The 23757-nt window shown below is 38.0% G+C and overlaps 1 protein-coding gene and 3 long non-coding RNA genes across 6 annotated transcripts; all 4 read left to right on the forward strand.

Annotated features, from left to right (window-relative positions):
• The first annotated feature begins 2548 nt into the window (after positions 1-2548).
• Positions 2549-5321, forward strand: LOC113037331 (uncharacterized). Its single transcript, XM_026194301.1, has 5 exons — positions 2549-2797; positions 3518-4169; positions 4281-4341; positions 4435-4515; positions 4599-5321. The coding sequence occupies exons 1-2, from the start codon at positions 2722-2724 to the stop codon at positions 4123-4125; spliced, it is 684 nt and encodes a 227-aa protein (XP_026050086.1). The 5' UTR covers positions 2549-2721; the 3' UTR covers positions 4126-4169; positions 4281-4341; positions 4435-4515; positions 4599-5321.
• Positions 5322-5505: 184 nt separating this feature from the next.
• Positions 5506-7566, forward strand: LOC113037333 (uncharacterized). Of its 2 annotated transcripts, XR_003274613.1 has the most exons (4): positions 5506-5655; positions 5764-5824; positions 5927-6040; positions 7552-7566. It is a non-coding gene; the product is annotated as an uncharacterized LOC113037333 (long non-coding RNA). The 2 variants fall into 2 exon arrangements; XR_003274614.1 differs by lacking the exon at positions 7552-7566 and having other exon boundaries at positions 5768-5824; positions 5927-6034.
• Positions 7567-17609: 10043 nt separating this feature from the next.
• LOC113006817 (uncharacterized) lies at positions 17610-20376 on the forward strand. The gene is made up of 5 exons (XR_003269810.1): positions 17610-17854; positions 18573-19224; positions 19336-19396; positions 19490-19570; positions 19654-20376. It is a non-coding gene; the product is annotated as an uncharacterized LOC113006817 (long non-coding RNA).
• A 185-nt stretch (positions 20377-20561) lies between these two features.
• LOC113006816 (uncharacterized) lies at positions 20562-22381 on the forward strand. Of its 2 annotated transcripts, XR_003269808.1 has the most exons (4): positions 20562-20711; positions 20820-20880; positions 20983-21096; positions 22367-22381. It is a non-coding gene; the product is annotated as an uncharacterized LOC113006816 (long non-coding RNA). The 2 variants fall into 2 exon arrangements; XR_003269809.1 differs by lacking the exon at positions 22367-22381 and having other exon boundaries at positions 20824-20880; positions 20983-21090.
• Positions 22382-23757: the final 1376 nt, after the last annotated feature.

Consider the following 23757-nt stretch of genomic DNA (forward strand, 5'->3'; position numbering starts at 1 on the left):
CTATATCCGATTGAAACTGCTAACTTGATTTTGGCTCTTGCAAACTTTTGTTTATTTATGTTCCCCTTAATTTATTTTATTTTTTGTACTCACTTTTGTCTCACTGTCCTTGTCACTCTTTCTGTTCCTCATTGTACTACCACAATGTCATCTTTTATGTGATCCCTGTTTTACTTGACTGTATGTTTAAAATGTGATAAATAAAGTTTAAAAAAAATAAAATAACAAATCGTGAGTCTTCGACTAATCGTGGCAGCTCTAATTACAGATATCATCTTTCACTTGTGTATTTTAATGTGTTTCAGAACAATATTTCTGTTGTGCAGACTTACGGTTGGTAAACAGCAAATATCCAAGTCATTCAAAATAACATCTGTCATGTAGCTCCTGACTCCCTAAGAGTCAAAAGCTTTACAGTATTTTTTGAAGACATACAAACGTTTATTTTCAAACTAATAACTGAGTTACAGGGTCAAAAATAAAAAAATAACAGTCAGTACTTTTGTTGTTCTTTTTGACAAATTCCTGTTAAATGTATTGGACCCTCTGTTTTTAGGTTTTATTTTTTTCATCTCGACTTCCTTGGAAATGCTAGCAAGAAGTCAGTTCAACAGATGTAACTTATAGTGAGATTGGAGGCGGTGCAGTATTAATATCAGAATCCCTTAGTTTTGATTATTAATCCTCTGGCTGACCCCATATTGCATTTTTTCATCTTAAAATGATGCACAGTCTTTATGTGAAATGTACTGTCTTCTTGATATTTATCAACCCATCAGTTTGTATTTCTGTGTGTTAATAAAGTTCCAACTTTTGTATTGTAACATTTTTGTCTTTTTCTTTCTTTAGTTTTTCAGACAACTCAAACTTTTAAACAGTTGTAATGAGCCGAGTGTGTGTGTGTGTGTGTGTGTGTAAGAAGTACCACTTTTAACAACTTCATTAATATTGTTTTGTATCATAGTAATAAAGGTTAGTTTTAACGTCTGTATCTCCTCCTTATTTAATCTGAGATATTCTTTTCTAAAAACCTCAGGATTGTGCAAGTACTTGTTGAGTTTAGAAGGTAAGTGAAACACTAAACAGAAAAGAAAAGAGACAGAGATGTGTGTTTTCTGTTAATACCATAATTGCAGTCATCTTAAACAAACACATGACATTTCTTTGGCACGATTGCTTTTTCACTGATTTGAAACTTTAATGTGTGGTACAACAATTCTTCTAGTTAAATAGAAAAAAAAATGAGCTGTCTGTGTAAAAAGCATAAATGGCTGTTTGTCTTGGTGTATTGGTCTTTTGCCAGCATGGCAAACTAGATCAATCTGCTGGGACATCTGATTTGAGGACAATCACTTGCTTTTCCAAAGGACACTGACAACCAGACATTAGATGCCACAGCCCTGGCCCACGGTATCCCCCCCCCCTCTCCCCCCCATGCATGCGGTGGGCCTTCTGTAGTAAGAGAGCAGCTTAATGAAGGTGACAAGGTGAAAACAGGAGGATTGATGTGCCGGTGCTGTGAGGGCATGTATAACACCACCTACCCAAGTGATGAATATAAGGAGGCTTTGAAGAATCTACAATAATTGTGTATTGTTTGTACATGAATCACAATGTGTTACTTCAGAGGTGTGATGTTTTCAGGGTTTTTTAAATAAAAATCAGCTTTCTTTTTAATTGCTATTAACTGACAGTCAGATAACCAGCTTTTAAAAACATATTCATAAACACTTTGCAGTCAACAAAATTTGCACAGAGGTTATAGATGAAATAAAAGTATCACGTGTGTTCTAGGTGTGTTTATAACTCTGTTATTGTACATATTCTGTGTTATACATCATAATCATTCCAGTCTTTTTTTTTTTTTTACTGTTTTAATCTTTATAAAACTGTTATTTATATATTTTTGTGATTTCTGCTGTCCTATTGGTCTGGTCTCTCTTGAAAATCTGAGAATGTGATATTCATAATAAAAGGATTTAAGTTTACTGCCAAAAAATGATTGCACTTCATAACAGAAATGTGCTAACTGGCTTGAAATAGATTGAAACTGTTATGAGATTGCTTCAGGGAGCAGACATGACACCGTCTTTTAGGTTTCGCCATCACTTTGTATTATGCGCACAACACCACCCTCCTCTGGCTTCCACATGAACTGCACCTTAAACATCAACTGTTTACAAATGTCATGACACAAACAAACGTTTCAATACCGTAAATCACTTTTTGGACTGCGATCACTTTTTGGCACAACATCGGCTCTGATAACATTTAAAGCGCACTGAAAAACCATTCTTTAATGCTAAAAACCCATTATCAATTGTAATTATTTATTTATTAATTTAAATTTCAGATATCGATCTTCATTTTTGTAAACTGGTGAATTAATGATTTTTTAAAGAATTAAAACGACAAAGTTTGGCAATATATTTTTTAAAAAGGATGAATAAAGCAGTAAAATAAAATGAGAAATATATATATTTTTTAAATCTATGATAATTAGACGAACTTTATTTTAAATAAATAAAATTGATTTTCGGTGACCCTGGGTGTCATGGTGATGATGACGTGTTTGAGTGCAGGTATAAAAGCAGGAGGCAAAAGTGGAATTCGGGTTTCACGTTTGAGCGCAAACAGGAGCTTTTTCCCACTAGTGCTGTGAAAACTCGGATTTTTCAAACTACAGCTAACGTTTGAAAATCTTCAAGAAGGATTTGCAAAATGACTTCTTCAGACTTGAGTCGCGAGATGCACCTGCTCTCCCTTTTCATTGAGGAGGTGTTAGATCAACGCTATGGTGAGTACAGCAGGCTAATATGTCAGAGTGCTAGCAAACAAATACAACTTAGATTTTTGTCTTTTATTGTTTGGAAGTAGGACTTCATGAGTGTTAACATTTAGGATGAGATGTTTCATACTTGAGTAACATCAATTTTAACATGTGCCAGTACACTATAAAGATGGCGCCATGTTTTTTTTTAATTGCTAACGACTTAAGGCGTTGGAGGACGCTGACGTCAGCGCGCGGCCGTTTTTGCATGTAGAGGGTTTGAGTTGACATGTTTGGGCTGCTGGCGCTGAGTTATACGTGAACGTTTCATAGATTGTGAATGTGTAAAGCTGGAGAAGCTGGAGTTTTAAAAGTTCACAGAGTCGCAGGATGAGTTTGAGATTGAAACAGTGTGTGCCTGCAATAAGGAGGTGGGAGGTTGCTCACCTAAATGTAGCTGCTTTATCCTCAAAATATCGATGCTCAACTAATATGAAGATATTACTCCTTAATGTGAATGCGTATTAAAACCTCAGTGAAAATCCACGCAGCCTTACACACATGGAAACTTTTACCAGGTGAAAAATGTGAAGGCTTTCATAAACAATGAGTTCTGCTGGGAGCTTCTTACTGTTTGTGTGTGGAAGAGCTTATGATGATGTAAAGCCATGTCTGGACAATTTAAATTCAGGCTTTAATTTGTGTGATCACATGATTAACGTAGACGCACGCTTTGCTTTCTCGTAGCTGATCTGGTGAGTCCAGTCACTGCACCTCAGATGGTCGTCACTAACTTGAGGAACCGTGAACTGAGCAGGAGCCATCTGAACTCCATGACTCACCTGGTCCTCACTCTTTACCATAACCTGGTGACTGGGTCCAAGGACTTTCCTCGCATACCTTTTAAAGGATGGTTCCACCGGGACCTGGTGACGACACCATTTGTCAATGTGAGGCAGAGCCAGAGAGAGAACACCACTCCTTCTCCTCCTACGGACTCACCAGCTGGCATGATGCTGCCGCCTGCGGGCTCCAGCTCTCATCCACGCTTCCTGACTCCAGTTCTTCCAGAGAAAGCAGATCTTGCTGTGCTGAAGGCAGATCGGAGGAACTGTGTCCGCACCCTGACTGTCGACGGCCTCCCCGTCACCAGAGTCATCTCCACTGTTTACCAAACAGAGGACACTGAGATGAAGAACCGCTGGAGAGTAACAGACTACAGCGCGGACGGCAGAGTTCTCACTTCGGTGCTCTGCCGTTTTCTAAATATGTCGGCAAAGCGTGCTAAGAGGAAGGCGGAGGAAGAGAGCAGCATCCGGAGCCCGACTCAAGCAAGGAAGCGCTTGAGATTATAATATACAGTGAAGCATGTCGAACGTCAGCAAGCCTGAACAAAGTGGTAAGTAGTAAATAGTGCTTAAGGTTGTTTCTAAAAGAATGTCCTAAAATATTTGAAAATCGTCGAGGTTTTAACTTTTATTCTTTCTTTTCTGCCTCTTGTTTCTAAAAGTCAGGCAAAAGAGTCACGCTGCAAAGAAACACCACACAGAAGATTTTCCCTCAGTAAAATGGTGAATATATTCATCTTGTTATGACGTTTGCTCACAATAACCAGGAGTGTTTCTGAAGTGATTCACTCTCATTTGGTGTTATTTGATCCAAAGACAACTGAGGGTCTTCAGAGCAGCGTGAACGGGCGTCATCTGAGAGCAAGACAGTCCTGGCGCCTTTGTGGTTCCCTCCAGGTACTCCAGCTTCATCCCACAGTCCAGAGAGATGCAGTTAGGTTGAATGTGAGTGTGAATGGTTGTCTGTTTCTCTGTGTTAGACTGACCTGTCCAGGTTATACCCCCGCCTCTGGCCCCATAACAGCTGGGATGGCTCCAATGGTTAAGCAGAAGAAATGGATGGAAGGATGATCCAAAGAGAAACATTGAAGGCCCTCTCACAAAAAAAGATAAGAACTCATTTTACACATTGTTGAAACATCCTGAAAGTTATTTGTTGTGTTTAGAATCTGGTTGAACTGTCATTAGAGTTTGTTTCGACTTGTTGTTCATTTCTTATTCGGTTCAGCTGTGTTTCTATGTGTCCTTAGTTCCCATAATCAGCCTCCTGTGTGTAAATATAGTGTCAGTCTCCCTTTGTCCCTTGTCAGAGTGTTAGTCTCCGTCCCCTCGTGTTTCCTTGCCTCAGTAGTTCTGTTTCCTACAGTTTTCCCCCAGTATAGGTTTTGGTTAGACTTTTTCAGTTCCCTTTGTCAGTCTTTGTATTTGGTATTTCCTCATCAGTCTCATCACTTTCCTCTCCAGAAAGAAAACAATAAAAAGACCTGAAGAGACGTCTATGCAAACGCTCTCATTGTGAAAGATAAGTATACATCCAACTAATCTGTGACTCTGTCACAGCTCTGATCAGCAATTCTTTCAGGTTTGTCTGTTTTGATGATGTTATTAATTGTTATTATCCTTTATCCAGTTAACTTTCAGAGAGGAGCGGAGGGAGGAGCGAAGCCAGCGTGCTCTGTAAACTGTCATTAAAAAAAAGATAAGTATATATTGATTTTATATTATTATGACAGCTCCTCCTCAGTGAACACTTCCTCTAGTTGCTGAAATCATTTACTAATTTTTTCTTCCCATTTGTCTTTTGTTTTTCAGAGAAAACAGAGGAGCCAAGGTGACATTAAGACCTAAGACAGGACGGATTGAACCCTTTCTCGTAAAAAGATAAGTATTCACTCTGCTTTTAATCAGAATATTGATAAATATCTAAAATTCTGCTCACCTGGTTGATAAAGTTACTAAAATGATTCCCTCTTTTCTGTCATTTGTCCTTTAGAGAGAAGATGAGGAGAGTGAACGTCAGCAAGAATGAACAAAGTGGTAAGTAGTAAATAGTGTTTAAGGTTGTTTCTAAAACATCCCAAACATTAAAAAACTTGTTGAGGTTTTAACTTTTATTCTTTCTTTTCTGCCTCTTGTTTCTAAAAGTCAGGAAAAAGAGCCAAGATGAGAAGAAACTCCACACAGAAGATTTTCCCTCAGTAAAATGGTAAATACATTCATCATGTTATGACGTTTGCTCACAATAACCAGGAGTGTTTCTGAAGTGATTCACTCTCATTTGGTGTTATTTGGTGTTTGTCTTTGAAAGGAGAGGAGCAGTAACGACACTGGGAGACAAACAACAGGATGATCCAAAGAGAAACATCAAAGGCCCTCTCACCAGCTTTCATTTATTAAATTTGTCTTTACTGAACGATTTCTGGTGTGTACTTGTGTTGATACTCAGACAACAGCTCGTCTTTCTGTTTGTGCTGGAAGATTCAGGCAAACACATATTACATATATAGATTGTTATATGACACAGTCTCACATTTAGTGCTATATGATAATGATAAGGTCCAGTTTAATGGTATTGCTAGTGTCTAATGAAATGAACACGTGATTTTCAGATCCAGCAAAGTGAATATTTTTCACTGTGGATAAATTACATGGAAACGTTTAATAATAATAATAATAATAATGGATACTTTATTGATCCCCATGGGGAAATTACTTGTTTTTTCTCTGCATTTGACCCATTCACTCAGTGAAGCAGTGGGCAGCCCACTAAGCAGGCGCCCAGGGAGCAGTGTGTAGGGACGGTACCTTGCTCAGGGGTACCTCAGGGTAGCCGTTAAGTGGATTCGAACCGCCGACCTTGCGATCATGGGGCGACCACTTTACCTACTGAGCTATCCCTGCCCAAAGTCATCAGCTATTTCACTACAAAGATGATGTGATTAAAGGTTCTCATACATGCAGGTCAGAAGTTTTGCTCCATCCTGGATGTTAAATGCTGATCAATGTTTACACATATCTGCACATTTCTAACAGCTCATTTCACAGGTCATCAGTCTCCTGACTGCATATGCAGAGTTTTATCATCACGTGTTCATGGCAGACAAACATAATTATGAATTCTTGTTTTAGTTCCATTCAGTCACTCAACATCAGGTGTCTGCTTGTCCTGAGCTGTGAGAACTACAGTGAGTTGCTTTCCTCTTTAGCTTAGTATTAATAAACCAGGTCGTAGGTGGGCACCTGCATCAAGGAGTCAAGAAGCATATTTTATTGTTTAATGGTGAAAACAATGGATTGTTGGTCATTTGTTTAATGGAAAGACTGAAAGTGCGGCCTGGTGTTGACTTACACTTATTCAAAGTGATGAAGTACCAACAGATACTAAAAGTCACAGCCTGAAACACGTCAACTGCTTTATTATTTCTAGTTATAAATAAACTGTCAGTTTATGGCCCCTGTGGCTCGATCAGGCCCTTCCGGGATGTGGAGATATTTATTATTTACTATAACTTGTGCTTATGTTGGTTTTTGCTGTGGTTTCGCTACTGTGTTTTTCTCTTTTTGCTTGTTTTTATTTTTCCAGCAGGTGATCAAACAGATTTTTAGTGTCTTCTCTCTCTGTGTCTCTCTTCTCCTATCTTTTTGCTTTCCATCTCCTTCTGTTGAGCATCTTCCCAACTTCTCTTTTCTTCATCTTTCTCTTTCCCATCCCCAGTCCTGTCCGTTCTGATTGTAATCATTTCAAAGTAAAGAAAAGAAAGAAATAATAAAGAGCTAATACACTTTGACAATCAAGTGGACCAGTGTGGCAAAAGCTGTAATGATCCATTTGGGAAAATAAATCTGTTGGACTGGTAAACTAATATACTATAGTAATACGGTATGAAAAATGGCAAACATGAGAATTCTGCGTGTTTTCCTTCTTATCTGCAGATTAACAGTCCACAGGTTTGGTGCTCAGACTCTGATTTGTTCCCTGGAGATGGAGGAGAGAGAGCACAGAGGACAGCAAGGTGGAGGAGTGAAGGAGAAGGTGGTGCAGCTCAGTGTCCAATCAGGAGTGAGCATCTCTATATATGTATATAGAATATATATATATTTCAAGTTTTTGTTTTGAGTTTTTGTTGTTTTTTGTTATTTAAAGCAAACACTAAAACTCACCCACACCTCTGAAGATGAAGATAACTAATCATAAATAAAGGGAATGTTATGATGATGAGGACACTATCAGAGGTAGTTCAGGGAACTGTTATAGTTCAGATACCAGAAAAATCGTTTTTCTTTTCTTGTTTTTTTGGCTTGACTTCATGGTAGTCAAAATGAAGAAGAGTGCTTGACTGCGCCTAAGCAAGTAAAAGCTGCATGGCAAAACAACACACACCTTCACTGCAGATGCATGCACAGAAACCAGTATTTTTTGTATCTTAAATATTAACTAGTGTGTGTACAGTAGTCAATATAATGGGATGTGACCTAAAGCAGCAAAAGAAGAGTTCTTACAGCATTTTGCAATATTTAGGATTTTATTGAACACTTTTACCTTTCAACATTTGTAAGATTAATGAGTAATGAAGCATTGCACAATAATCCTGTGTTTTTGATTATTTATTGTACACTACAAGTAAACAACAATAAGTTAAACATCTGTGACATCTGTCAGAAGCTTGGATACATTTACTCCTACAAGGATTTTACTCTTATGAAATGTAAAAAGAACACTGAAATTATATTTTACAGAACACGGAAATTATATTTTACAGTTTTTCACATAAACAGTTTTGCTTTGCTTACAGAAACTATAACTTTAATCTCAGCCAAACCGATTTACTCAGGAACAAATAAAATACTAAAAAAAAGCCAAACGATAACATTTTTAAGTTATCTAAGTGACCTATATATGTTTAACCTGAGTAGCGAAAGACTGCGGTGGGTTTGAAAACGATTTGCCGGGAGTCCGGTGTTCTCACGGCTCTAGTGAGCCTTGCCCCCGGCTCGCTATCGAGCTAGTGGGTAACAGACGTCTCCGAAAACGTCGGAGCGCTTTTGAAAATATGTGGTGTCTTGATAAACTGAGCAGATATTTGAGGTTTACACAGTTACAGTCTCGCCTGAAAATATGTGAAACGTTTATTTTGTGACCCATAAAGAATAATAAGAGTAATATTAAAACTAACTAGCTGCCGCCATTGTTGGAAACTGAGCTGGGCTGCGCTATGAATTCTGGGACACAGCTACTTCTTCTTCTTCGGGGTTTAACGGCAGCTGGCATCCTTGTACATGCAGTGCTGCCATCTTCTGTTTCAGTCCGTTATTACACTCTTAAATCCTACTTACAAAGCTTCAAACAACGCGTCGACTTTTGATAGTCAACGTAATCGTGACTCTTCGAGGGGGGGGAAGCCCAAGATGGCGCCCTGAGCAGTCACATATCGCTGAGTTCTGCGAACCTGGCCTTTTTTAAAATATATATTACACACAGTGAACAGAGACTTTATTTACGCCTACGCAATAGTCATCTTTTACTTCTCATTTTGGTATCTATTTGTGAACCAAAATGAGCAAACCCGAGAAGAGAAAGACCGAATCTAAGAAGTTGCATGCTAACAGCGGCTCCGTTAGCAAGCTTGCTAATGTTAGCCAAGCTGCTCAGTCTTCTCTCGCTACTGAGATGCCCGCCGACACTAAAAATACTCTCATCGACTCCATGCACGACTATTTGGAGGCAGTTTCCGAACCGCTTCAGTATTCACGGATGGAAGAAGAGTTTCCCCCTCTCCCTATCACTCCACGTGCCTCTCCCGCGGGTAAGCTAAGAAAAGTTGCGGATACGGAGACATCTACGGTTCTCTCCCAGCTCTCATCACTTACCATGTTGATTAACTCGAGGTCAGACACTTGAAAAAATGGTGAGTGACAACTCCATAGCCATCTCCGAGATGAAAAAAGCTGTCCAAGAGAACACTGAACATATCACAGCTGTTAAGGAGTCATTTGATGCTGTCTGTGCTGAGTTAAATGATATGAAGAGCAGAGTTGTCAGTGTTGAGGCACAGCTCGAAAAATATAAAGCAATCGCTGAAGCACAGGAAAAGCGCATCTCTCACCTGGAGAGCTATTCACGGCGTTGGAATCTGAAGCTCTACGGTCTGACCGAGAGGGACAAGCAGGACGTGCGGCAGGAGGTAATCAAAGTCTGTAGATCAGTCATACCGGAGATGCAAGATAAATCCCCCGACGTCGTTGACACCGTCCACCGCATCGGTCCCAAGAGGTCCAACAACAACCAACCCAGGGGAATCATCATTCAGTTTACATCCAGGATCTACCGCGATGCTGTCTGGCGCGCTGCTAAGAAGTCCACCTACCTGAAAGGTAACAACCTAAAGCTGGCTGAGGATCTGTCCCCTAACGACCGCGTCCGAAGAAACAGACTCTGGCCGTCTGTGGAAGCTGCGCGCAACGAAAACAAGCTGGCGTTCTTCGTAGGAGGTCGTGCGTTCGTGGAGGGAAAAGAGATTTTTCCAGCCCTATAATTTGATCCAAGGTATTTTGAGGTGAAAACTGAAGTATCTTAAGATTAACTTGGTTTCACTGCCGTTCTTTTTTTGTTTGTTTGTTTTTGTTGTTGGACTCATAAAACGATCAGAGTTAAACTGATGCAGTTTATTTGTTATAAGTTTATTGGTCTTCAGTTTGGCTGCAATATTTTTTACTGAAAATGTTATGAGCAAGCTGGATAAGCTTCTTTTTATTTTTTACTTTTATTCTTTTTTGAATAATTAGTTATTTAAATGGAGCAAGAAAATTTCTATTAAGCTCCCTTTCAATGCTCATATGTGAAGCGTTTATTTATTTTATTTATTTATTTTTACCACATTGGTTTTATTGTTTTAGGCTATTGTATTCCTATTATTATTCAAGTTCACAATTTCCTTACTCAGTATGGAACGCCAGGACTGCCATAATGAATTAATTAAATACACCATTAAATAATTTATTAAATGTGGCAATAATTAATTAATTAAATGTGGCAATAATTAATTAAAATGTGAAATACCTAAATAATTAATTAAATGTGTCAATAATTAATTAAATGTGTCAATAATTAATTAATTACATGTGTTATAACTATTTATTTAATTAATTAATTCCAATTTTAATTAATTATTGCCACATTTAATTAATTATTTAATGGTGTATTTAATTAATTCATTATGGCAGTCCTGGCGTTCCATAACTCAGGGGTTGCAGTTCTCATCTTATATAGGACTCTCTTAAGTGACCAGGTTCAACTGTTCTTCATTTACTTGGTTTAAGCTTTTTCTTATTTGTCACTTTTAATTTTTGTTACTATCATTATTTCTCTGTCTGTTATTTCTTTAAATGCAAGAGGTTTAAGAAACAATGTTAAACGTAAGGCTATTTTTTTGTTTTGCAAGCAGTTCAATTCAGATTTCTGTTTTATACAAGAGTCTCACTCAACAGAACAAGAAAAAACATTTTGGAGATCGCAATGGGGAGATGATCTGTGGATGTCCCATGGTACAGAGCATGCTGCTGGTGTCTGCATACTTAAAGGAAGATTTAATGGTCAAATCTTGAATTCTGACATAGATAAAGATGGTCATTACATTTTTCTAATAGTTGAGGCTGCACACTCTATCTATATTTTAGTCAGTGTGTATGGTTTTAACTGTCAGAGGGAGAATAAACTATATTTTGATAGGTTGGAGGAGCGCCTACTGCGCTGGTTATCTAAATATCCCAATTCTTTTATTATTTTTGGTGGAGACTTTAATACAGTGTTTAACAGCTATTTGGACAGATGGCCTTCTAGAAGTTCAGACTAACTCATTCATAAGACTGTTTGCACAAAGATTCAACTTAGTCGATTCTTGGAGGGATTCTCATTCGTCTCAGATAGCTTATACATGGTGTAATAAGACTCAAACCAGACACTCACGTATCGATTTTTGGCTTATCTCAAAAGATTTAGAAAAAGTTAAAACGGATATTTATCCTACACCACTCTCAGACCACAAAATGGTTAGCTTATCGATCCCGTTGTCATCCTCCCTAATCACTAAAACCTCTTACTGGAAGTTAAATAGTACCATTCTTGTCATGATCCTGGGTCGTTGACCCAGCGTTTTGTGTTTCTTTTTGGGTTCATCTTGTGTTTGGTGTTTATTCTGATTCTGTATTAATTCTTTGGGTTGGTTGTCGTGTTTATTATCCCTACCTGTGTCTCCCCTCTGTGCTCCGTTCAGGTCCCTGTGTTTTTGTTGCAAAACAGTCTGGGTGTTTCCGGTTTTACTTTGTAGGTCTGCCTCTCATCATGTCCATTAGTGTCAGCTGTGTCCACCCCTGCATGTCATCTCCTCATTACCTAGTGTGTATTTATAGTGTGTGTTGGCTTCTGTTCATCGTCGGATCGTCTGTGTTTCTCGGTGTAACTACGTCTCTCTGCATTCTCCGCTCCCCGTTTCATGCTTAGGTTTGTTATTTAGTTTTCCCAGTCTAGGTTTTTTCAGTCTTTCGTCTTGTCTCACTACCTGTTCAGTCGCTCCACTTCTGTAAATACAACTTCATTCTCATCACCAGTCAACTGCCTGCATTTTGGGTCCTTTTCCTCCTACACCACACGGCTCACGCCGGCAGCCGTGACAATTCTTGAGCATAAAGAAGTGATTTGTGAAGTTCAGAGATTCATTAAACTTTATTGGAGTAAAGCTCTCACAAATAATACATTTTGTAGTAACTGGGAACTTTTGAAATATGAAATTGGAAAATTCTTTAGAAAATATAGCAGTGATTTAGCAAAAAAAAGAAGATCTGATGAGACGCAAGTGATACAAAAGATCACATGCCTTACTTCCAAACCAATAGACACCCTCAGTGAATCTGATAAGATAGAACTGGTTGACCTGCAGCACAGGTTAGATGAGCATAGCAAATAGCACATAGCAAAATATTGTTCAAACTTTTATTGCAAACTTTATTCTTCTAGTTATTGCCCTGAAGCTTGTCTGACTTTTTAAAAATTCTTTAGACAAAATGACTCAGCTGAATGAGGAGGATAGTCAGCTTTGCGACAGATCAATTTCTTTGATTGAGGTTGCAGATGCTATAAAACATCTAAAGATTAACAAATCACCTGGAACTGACGGCCTTACTGCCGAGTTTTACAAACAGTTCGCTGACAGTTTAGCCCCGTTTCTTTTAGAAGTTTTTAAGGAAAGTATGGATAGAGGTGCACTCCCTCCCACTTTATGTCAAGGTTTGATCACCCTCATTCCAAAACCAGGAAAGGATCCTTTGGTCGCCAATTGTCTAAGAGCAATCTCTTTACTGAATAATGATTATAAGATATTGGCACAAATTCTGGCTAATAGAATGAAACCTGTATTAGATAAAGTTATTGATGAGAGTCCGTCTGGTTTCATGCAGAATCGTCATATCTCAAACAACATAAGATTAATTTTAGACATAATAGATTACCCAGAACTTGTACAGGATGATAGTCTTATTCTTTTTTTAGATTTCTACAAGGCGTTCGACTCCTTAGAGCATGAGTTTATTTTTACTGCTTTAAATAAATTTGGGTTTGGTCAGTCCTTCTGTAATGCCGTTCGGACACTGTATTCCAATAGTAACAGCTCCATAAAGCTTGCCACTGGTATTTCCCCAAGATTCTCTCTAAAGCGTGGAGTGAGGCAGGGTTGCCCCCTATCCGTATATTTATTCCTTCTTTCTGTGCAACTCCTTAATTCACACATTAAACTCAGTTCTTTAAAAGGCCTGGTCATTGCTAACAGAGAAATACTCATAAGTCAGCTGGCAGACGATACAGCTCTCTTCCTCAGAGACGCCTCGCAAGTTTCAGTGGCCATTAACAATATACAGCCATTCTCTAAAGCCTCCGGACTTTAACTCAACCTGCATAAATGTGAACTTTTACCAGTTAAAAGTTGTTTAGCAACTTCAATTCATGGAATACCTGTAAGAAACTCTGTAAGATACCTTGGAATTCAAATAATAAAAAATGAGCAATCCAGATGCTCCACAAACTTCATTCCTATTATAGATAAATCCCAAAAAATCTTTAATCATTGGCTACAGCGAGACCTGTCATTGAAGGGTAGAGTTCTGCTATTGAAGGCTGAAGGTATCTCCCGTCTAACCTATGCTGCCCAGTCACTACATGTTGATAATACAACCTGTAAGTCAATTAACAAATTATTATACAATTTTTTATGGAAAAATAAAACTCACTACTTGCGTAAATCAGTAGCTTTAAATTCATATGATAAAGGAGGTAAAAATTTTATTGATTTCGGTGCTCTTAACAACACCTTTAAAATAAACTGGATTAAAAAGTATTTAAGAAATCCCACTTCTATCTGGAACTTTATCTCACATCATGTGTTCTCTAATTTAGGCGGCCTTAACTTCCTACTGCTCTGCAATTACATTATTCCAAAAATACCACTGAAACTTTCTCACTTTCATCAACAAATTCTTTTGGCATGGGCCCTGATTTACAAACACAATTTCTCTCCACAAAACTGTTTTATTTGGAATAACTGCAATATTATTTATAAAAATAAAACTCTTTTTTTTAAATAACTGGTTTAATAATGGAATAATCTTGGTTAGTCAGTTATATAGAGAAGATGGACTCTTATATAATTACTCTGAGTTCCTCAGGAGATGTACCGATAACGCCTAAAGAATTCTCAATAGTGTTCGATGCCATCCCATCTGGTCTGTCCATGTTACACAGATGCTCCCACAGTGCTCCACTACAGGTCACTCCCCCGGATGTGTTACATTCTTCTCTTGGCAATGTTTGCTCTTCCTCTCATAAGTCTATAAATACCAAAATAAGATCTCTCTTTCAGGATGCAATGGTCTCTGTTCCATCAGCCATATTTTATTGGGCCAATTTTGTAACAGATATTGAATGGAAAAAAGTTTGGACTTGACCACAAAGGTTTTTCTTAACAAACAAAATTAAAGAGATTTCCTTTAAGTCGATTCATAAGTTTTACCCTACCAAACAATATTTGTCCAAATTTATGGCTGAAATAAATGTAAATTGTACCTTCTGTCAAGAGCAACCTGAAACAGTTTCTCATCTGTTTTGGTCATGTAAATTTACGTGTAAATTCTGGAAGGATTTCCACAAGTTTATTACTGACTTTGTTCTCCCTAATCTTCAACTATACTATAAGGATGTTATCTTTGGCTATTATAATTTTAAAGACAAGGACAATGATGCTTTCTTCTTTATAAATTTGGTTTTATTTTTGGCAAAATTTCATGTACACAAAAGCAAAGTCCTCGGCAGAAAGCCTGAACTTCTTGGATTAAAAATGGAACTTGCACAATATATAAGGACAATCTCCTCATCAAAAAACACTAAGGCTCTCAAGACTGTTAACATCTATATCCGATTGAAACTGCTAACTTGATTTTGGCTCTTGCAAACTTTTGTTTATTTATGTTCCCCTTAATTTATTTTATTTTTTGTCTCACTTTTGTCTCACTGTCCTTGTCACTCTTTCTGTTCCTCATTGTACTACCACAATGGCATCTTTTATGTGATCCCTGTTTTACTTGACTGTATGTTTAAAATGTGATAAATAAAGTTTAAAAAAAAATCGTGAGTCTTCGACTAATCGTGGCAGCTCTAATTACAGATATCATCTTTCACTTGTGTATTTTAATGTGTTTCAGAACAATATTTCTGTTGTGCAGACTTACGGTTGGTAAACAGCAAATATCCAAGTCATTCAAAATAACATCTGTCATGTAGCTCCTGACTCCCTAAGAGTCAACAGCTTTACAGTATTTTTTGAAGACATACAAACGTTTATTTTCAAACTAATAACTGAGTTACAGGGTCAAAAATAAAAAATTAACAGTCAGTACTTTTGTTGTTCTTTTTGACAAATTCCTGTTAAATGTATTGGACCCTCTGTTTTTAGGTTTTATTTTTTTCATCTTGACTTCCTTGGAAATGCTAGCAAGAAGTCAGTTCAACAGATGTAACTTATAGTGAGATTGGAGGCGGTGCAGTATTAATATCAGAATCCCTTAGTTTTGATTATTAATCCTCTGGCTGACCCCATATTGCATTTTTTCATCTTAAAATGATGCACAGTCTTTATGTGAAATGTACTGTCTTCTTGATATTTATCAACCCATCAGTTTGTATTTCTGTGTGTTAATAAAGTTCCAACTTTTGTATTGTAACATTTTTGTCTTTTTCTTTCTTTAGTTTTTCAGACAACTCAAACTTTTAAACACTTGTAATGAGCCGAGTGTGTGTGTGTGTGTGTGTGTGTGTGTGTGTGTGTGTGTAAGAAGTACCACTTTTAACAACTTCATTAATATTGTTTTGTATCATAGTAATAAAGGTTAGTTTTAACGTCTGTATCCCCTCCTTATTTAATCTGAGATGTTCTTTTCTAAAAACCTCAGGATTGTGCAAGTACTTGTTGAGTTTGGAAGGTAAGTGAAACACTAAACAGAAAAGAAAAGAGACAGAGATGTGTGTTTTCTGTTAATACCATAATTGCAGTCATCTTAAACAAACACATGACATTTCTTTGGCACGATTGCTTTTTCACTGATTTGAAACTTTAATGTGTGGTACAACAATTCTTCTAGTTAAATAGAAAAAAAATGGGCTGTCTGTGTAAAAAGCATAAATGGCTGTTTGTCTTGGTGTATTGGTCTTTTGCCAGCATGGCAAACTAGTTCAATCTGCTGGGACATCTGATTTGAGGACAATCACTTGCTTTTCCAAAGGACACTGACAACCAGACATTAGATGCCACAGCCCTGGCCCACGGTATCCCCCCCCTCTCTCCCCCCCTCTCCCCCCCATGCATGCGGTGGGCCTTCTGTAGTAAGAGAGCAGCTTAATGAAGGTGACAAGGTGAAAACAGGAGGACTGATGTGCCGGTGCTGTGAGGGCATGTATAACACCACCTACCCAAGTGATGAATATAAGGAGGCTTTGAAGAATCTACAATAATTGTGTGTTGTTTGTACATGTGTGATGTTTTCAGGGTTTTTTAAATAAAAATCAGCTTTCTTTTTAATTGCTATTAACTGACAGTCAGATAACCAGCTTTTAAAAACATATTCATAAACACTTTGCAGTCAACAAAATTTGCACAGAGGTTATAGATGAAATAAAAGTATCACGTGTGTTCTAGGTGTGTTTATAACTCTGTTATTGTACATATTCTGTGTTATACATCATAATCATTCCAGTCTTTTTTTTTTTTTACTGTTTTAATCTTTATAAAACTGTTATTTATATATTTTTGTGATTTCTGCTGTCCTATTGGTCTGGTCTCTCTTGAAAATCTGAGAATGTGATATTCATAATAAAAGGATTTAAGTTTACTGCCAAAAAATGATTGCACTTCATAACAGAAATGTGCTAACTGGCTTGAAATAGATTGAAACTGTTATGAGATTGCTTCAGGGAGCAGACATGACACCGTCTTTTAGGTTTCGCCATCACTTTGTATTATGCGCACAACACCACCCTCCTCTGGCTTCCACATGAACTGCACCTTAAACATCAACTGTTTACAAATGTCATGACACAAACAAACGTTTCAATACCGTAAATCACTTTTTGGACTGCGATCACTTTTTGGCACAATATCGGCTCTGATAACATTTAAAGCGCATTGAAAAACTATTCTTTAATGCTAAAAACCCATTATCAATTGTAATTATTTATTTATTAATTTAAATTTCAGATATCGATCTTCATTTTTGTAAACTGGTGAATTAATGATTTTTTTAAAGAATTAAAACGACAAAGTTTGGCAATATATTTTTTAAAAAGGATGAATAAAACAGTAAAATAAAATGAGAAATATATATATATTTTAAAAACTATGATAATTAGACGAACTTTATTTTAAATAAATAAAATTGATTTTCGGTGACCCTGGGTGTCATGGTGATGATGACGTGTTTGAGTGCAGGTATAAAAGCAGGAGGCAAAAGTGGAATTCGGGTTTCACGTTTGAGCGCAAACAGGAGCTTTTTCCCACTAGTGCTGTGAAAACTCGGATTTTTCAAGCTACAGCTAACGTTTGAAAATCTTCAAGAAGGATTTGCAAAATGACTTCTTCAGACTTGAGTCGCGAGATGCACCTGCTCTCCCTTTTCATTGAGGAGGTGTTAGATCAACGCTATGGTGAGTACAGCAGGCTAATATGTCAGAGTGCTAGCAAACAAATACAACTTAGATTTTTGTCTATTATTGTTTGGAAGTAGGACTTCATGAGTGTTAACATTTAGGATGAGATGTTTCATACTTGAGTAACATCAATTTTAACATGTGCCAGTACGCTATAAAGATGGCGCCATGTTTTTTTTTAATTGCTAACGACTTAAGGCGTTGGAGGACGCTGACGTCAGCGCGCGGCCGTTTTTGCATGTAGAGGGTTTGAGTTGACATGTTTGGGCTGCTGGCGCTGAGTTATACGTGAACGTTTCATAGATTGTGAATGTGTAAAGCTGGAGAAGCTGGAGTTTTAAAAGTTCACAGAGTCGCAGGATGAGTTTGAGATTGAAACAGCGTGTGCCTGCAATAAGGAGGTGGGAGGTTGCTCACCTAAATGTAGCTGCTTTATCCTCAAAATATCGATGCTCAACTAATATGAAGATATTACTCCTTAATGTGAATGCGTATTAAAACCTCAGTGAAAATCCACGCAGCCTTACACACATGAAAACTTTTACCAGGTGAAAAATGTGAAGGCTTTCATAAACAATGAGTTCTGCTGGGAGCTTCTTACTGTTTGTGTGGAAGAGCTTATGATGATGTAAAGCCATGTCTGGACAATTTAAATCCAGGCTTTAATTTGTGTGATCACATGATTAACGTAGACGCACGCTTTGCTTTCTCGTAGCTGATCTGGTGAGTCCAGTCACTGCACCTCAGATGGTCGTCACTAACTTGAGGAACCGTGAACTGAGCAGGAGGCATCTGAACTCCATGACTCACCTGGTCCTCACTCTTTACCATAGCCTGGTGACTGGGTCCAAGGACTTTCCTTGCATACCTTTTAAAGGATGGTTCCACCGGGACCTGGTGACGACACCATTTGTCAATGTGAGGCAGAGCCAGAGAGAGAACACCACTCCTTCTCCTCCTACGGACTCACCAGCTGGCATGATGCTGCCGCCTGCGGGCTCCAGCTCTCATCCACGCTTCCTGACTCCAGTTCTTCCAGAGAAAGCAGATCTTGCTGTGCTGAAGGCAGATCGGAGGAACTGTGTCCGCACCCTGACTGTCGACGGCCTCCCCGTCACCAGAGTCATCTCCACTGTTTACCAAACAGAGGACACTGAGATGAAGAACCGCTGGAGAGTAACAGACTACAGCGCGGACGGCAGAGTTCTCACTTCGGTGCTCTGCCGTTTTCTAAATATGTCGGCAAAGCGTGCTAAGAGGAAGGCGGAGGAAGAGAGCAGCATCCGGAGCCCGACTCAAGCAAGGAAGCGCTTGAGATTATAATATACAGTGAAGCATGTCGAACGTCAGCAAGCCTGAACAAAGTGGTAAGTAGTAAACAGTGCTTAAGGTTGTTTCTAAAAGAATGTCCTAAAATATTTGAAAATCAACGAGGTTTTAACTTTTATTCTTTCTTTTCTGCCTCTTGTTTCTAAAAGTCAGGCAAAAGAGTCACGCTGCAAAGAAACACCACACAGAAGATTTTCCCTCAGTAAAATGGTGAATATATTCATCTTGTTATGACGTTTGCTCACAATAACCAGGAGTGTTTCTGAAGTGATTCACTCTCATTTGGTGTTATTTGATCCAAAGACAACTGAGGGTCTTCAGAGCAGCGTGAACGGGCGTCATCTGAGAGCAAGACAGTCCTGGCGCCTTTGTGGTTCCCTCCAGGTACTCCAGCTTCATCCCACAGTCCAGAGAGATGCAGTTAGGTTGAATGTGAGTGTGAATGGTTGTCTGTTTCTCTGTGTTAGACTGACCTGTCCAGGTTATACCCCCGCCTCTGGCCCCATAACAGCTGGGATGGCTCCAATGGTTAAGCAGAAGAAATGGATGGAAGGATGATCCAAAGAGAAACATTGAAGGCCCTCTCACAAAAAAAGATAAGAACTCATTTTACACATTGTTGAAACATCCTGAAAGTTATTTGTTGTGTTTAGAAACTGGTTGAACTGTCATTAGAGTTTGTTTCGACTTGTTGTTCATTTCTTATTCGGTTCAGCTGTGTTTCTATGTGTCCTTAGTTCCCATAATCAGCCTCCTGTGTGTAAATATTGTGTCAGTCTCCCTTTGTCCCTTGTCAGAGTGTTAGTCTCCGTCCCCTCGTGTTTCCTTGCCTCAGTAGTTCTGTTTCCTACAGTTTTCCCCCAGTATAGGTTTTGGTTAGACTTTTTCAGTTCCCTTTGTCAGTCTTTGTATTTGGTATTTCCTCATCAGTCTCATCACTTTCCTCTCCAGAAAGAAAACAATAAAAAGACCTGAAGAGACGTCTATGCAAACGCTCTCATTGTGAAAGATAAGTATACATCCAACTAATCTGTGACTCTGTCACAGCTCTGATCAGCAATTCTTTCAGGTTTGTCTGTTTTGATGATGTTATTAATTGTTATTATCCTTTATCCAGTTAACTTTCAGAGAGGAGCGGAGGGAGGAGCGAAGCCAGCGTGCTCTGTAAACTGTCATTAAAAAAAAGATAAGTATATATTGATTTTATATTATTATGACAGCTCCTCCTCAGTGAACACTTCCTCTAGTTGCTGAAATCATTTACTAATTTTTTTCTTCCCATTTGTCTTTTGTTTTTCAGAGAAAACAGAGGAGCCAAGGTGACATTAAGACCTAAGACAGGACGGATTGAACCCTTTCTCGTAAAAAGATAAGTATTCACTCTGCTTTTAATCAGAATATTGATAAATATCTAAAATTCTGCTCACCTGGTTGATAAAGTTACTAAAATGATTCCCTCTTTTCTGTCATTTGTCCTTTAGAGAGAAGATGAGGAGAGTGAACGTCAGCAAGAATGAACAAAGTGGTAAGTAGTAAATAGTGTTTAAGGTTGTTTGTAAAATATCCCAAACATTAAAAAAATTGTTGAGGTTTTAACTTTTATTCTTTCTTTTCTGCCTCTTGTTTCTAAAAGTCAGGAAAAAGAGCCAAGATGAGAAGAAACTCCACACAGAAGATTTTCCCTCAGTAAAATGGTAAATACATTCATCATGTTATGACGTTTGCTCACAATAACCAGGAGTGTTTCTGAAGTGATTCACTCTCATTTGGTGTTATTTGGTGTTTGTCTTTGAAAGGAGAGGAGCAGTAACGACACTGGGAGACAAACAACAGGATGATCCAAAGAGAAACATCAAAGGCCCTCTCACCAGCTTTCATTTATTAAATTTGTCTTTACTGAACGATTTCTGGTGTGTACTTGTGTTGATACTCAGACAACAGCTCGTCTTTCTGTTTGTGCTGGAAGATTCAGGCAAACACATATTACATATATAGATTGTTATATGACACAGTCTCACATTTAGTGCTATATGATAATGATAAGGTCCAGTTTAATGGTATTGCTAGTGTCTAATGAAATGAACACGTGATTTTCAGATCCAGCAAAGTGAATATTTTTCACTGTGGATAAATTACATGGAAACGTTTAATGAGTCATCAGCTATTTCACTACAAAGATGATGTGATTAAAGGTTCTCATACATGCAGGTCAGAAGTTTTGCTCCATCCTGGATGTTAAATGCTGATCAATGTTTACACATATCTGCACATTTCTAACAGCTCATTTCACAGGTCATCAGTCTCCTGACTGCATATGCAGAGTTTTATCATCACGTGTTCATGGCAGACAAACATAATTATGAATTCTTGTTTTAGTTCCATTCAGTCACTCAACATCAGGTGTCTGCTTGTCCTGAGCTGTGAGAACTACAGTGAGTTGCTTTCCTCTTTAGCTTAGTATTAATAAACCAGGTCGTAGGTGGGCACCTGCATCAAGGAGTCAAGAAGCATATTTTATTGTTTAATGGTGAAAACAATGGATTGTTGGTCATTTGTTTAATGGAAAGACTGAAAGTGCGGCCTGGTGTTGACTTACACTTATTCAAAGTGATGAAGTACCAACAGATACTAAAAGTCACAGCCTGAAACACGTCAACTGCTTTATTATTTCTAGTTATAAATAAACTGTCAGTTTATGGCCCCTGTGGCTCGATCAGGCCCTTCCGGGATGTGGAGATATTTATTATTTACTATAACTTGTGCTTATGTTGGTTTTTGCTGTGGTTTCGCTACTGTGTTTTTCTCTTTTTGCTTGTTTTTATTTTTCCAGCAGGTGATCAAACAGATTTTTAGTGTCTTCTCTCTCTGTGTCTCTCTTCTCCTATCTTTTTGCTTTCCATCTCCTTCTGTTGAGCATCTTCCCAACTTCTCTTTTCTTCATCTTTCTCTTTCCCATCCCCAGTCCTGTCCGTTCTGATTGTAATCATTTCAAGGTAAAGAAAAGAAAGAAATAATAAAGAGCTAATACACTTTGACAATCAAGTGGACCAGTGTGGCAAAAGCTGTAATGATCCATTTGGGAAAATAAATCTGTTGGACTGGTAAACTAATATACTATAGTAATACGGTATGAAAAATGGCAAACATGAGAATTCTGCGTGTTTTCCTTCTTATCTGCAGATTAACAGTCCACAGGTTTGGTGCTCAGACTCTGATTTGTTCCCTGGAGATGGAGGAGAGAGAGCACAGAGGACAGCAAGGTGGAGGAGTGAAGGAGAAGGTGGTGCAGCTCAGTGTCCAATCAGGAGTGAGCATCTCTATATATGTATATAGAATATATATATATTTCAAGTTTTTGTTTTGAGTTTTTGTTGTTTTTTGTTATTTAAAGCAAACACTAAAACTCACCCACACCTCTGAAGATGAAGATAACTAATCATAAATAAAGGGAATGTTATGATGATGAGGACACTATCAGAGGTAGTTCAGGGAACTGTTATAGTTCAGATACCAGAAAAATCGTTTTTCTTTTCTTGTTTTTTTGGCTTGACTTCATGGTAGTCAAAATGAAGAAGAGTGCTTGACTGCGCCTAAGCAAGTAAAAGCTGCATGGCAAAACAACACACACCTTCACTGCAGATGCATGCACAGAAACCAGTATTTTTTGTATCTTAAATATTAACTAGTGTGTGTACAGTAGTCAATATAATGGGATGTGACCTAAAGCAGCAAAAGAAGAGTTCTTACAGCATTTTGCAATATTTAGGATTTTATTGAACACTTTTACCTTTCAACATTTGTAAGATTAATGAGTAATGAAGCATTGCACAATAATCCTGTGTTTTTGATTATTTATTGTACACTACAAGTAAACAACAATAAGTTAAACATCTGTGACATCTGTCAGAAGCTTGGATACATTTACTCCTACAAGGATTTTACTCTTATGAAATGTAAAAAGAACACTGAAATTATATTTTACAGAACACGGAAATTATATTTTACAGTTTTTCACATAAACAGTTTTGCTTTGCTTACAGAAACTATAACTTTAATCTCAGCCAAACCGATTTACTCAGGAACAAATAAAATACTAAAAAAAAGCCAAACGATAACATTTTTAAGTTATCTAAGTGACCTATATATGTTTAACCTGAGTAGCGAAAGACTGCGGTGGGTTTGAAAACGATTTGCCGGGAGTCCGGTGTTCTCACGGCTCTAGTGAGCCTTGCCCCCGGCTCGCTATCGAGCTAGTGGGTAACAGACGTCTCCGAAAACGTCGGAGCGCTTTTGAAAATATGTGGTGTCTTGATAAACTGAGCAGATATTTGAGGTTTACACAGCTACAGTCTCGCCTGAAAATATGTGAAACGTTTATTTTGTGACCCATAAAGAATAATAAGAGTAATATTAAAACTAACTAGCTGCCGCCATTGTTGGAAACTGAGCTGGGCTGCGCTATGAATTCTGGGACACAGCTACTTCTTCTTCTTCGGGGTTTAACGGCAGCTGGCATCCTTGTACATGCAGTGCTGCCATCTTCTGTTTCAGTCCGTTATTACACTCTTAAA

Source organism: Astatotilapia calliptera, chromosome 15 (assembly GCF_900246225.1).
Source record: "Astatotilapia calliptera chromosome 15, fAstCal1.2, whole genome shotgun sequence".
NCBI classification, from domain to species: domain Eukaryota; kingdom Metazoa; phylum Chordata; class Actinopteri; order Cichliformes; family Cichlidae; genus Astatotilapia; species Astatotilapia calliptera.

What these genes read in the sequence shown, in the direction of transcription:
- LOC113037331 (XM_026194301.1), top strand. Translation starts at nt 2,722, where the DNA reads ATGACTTCTTCAGACTTGAGTCGCGAGATGCACCTGCTCTCCCTTTTC. An exon ending in GGTGTTAGATCAACGCTATG is followed by an intron (nt 2,798 to 3,517) that starts GTGAGTACAGCA and finishes GCTTTCTCGTAG; the next exon opens with CTGATCTGGTGAGTCCAGTC.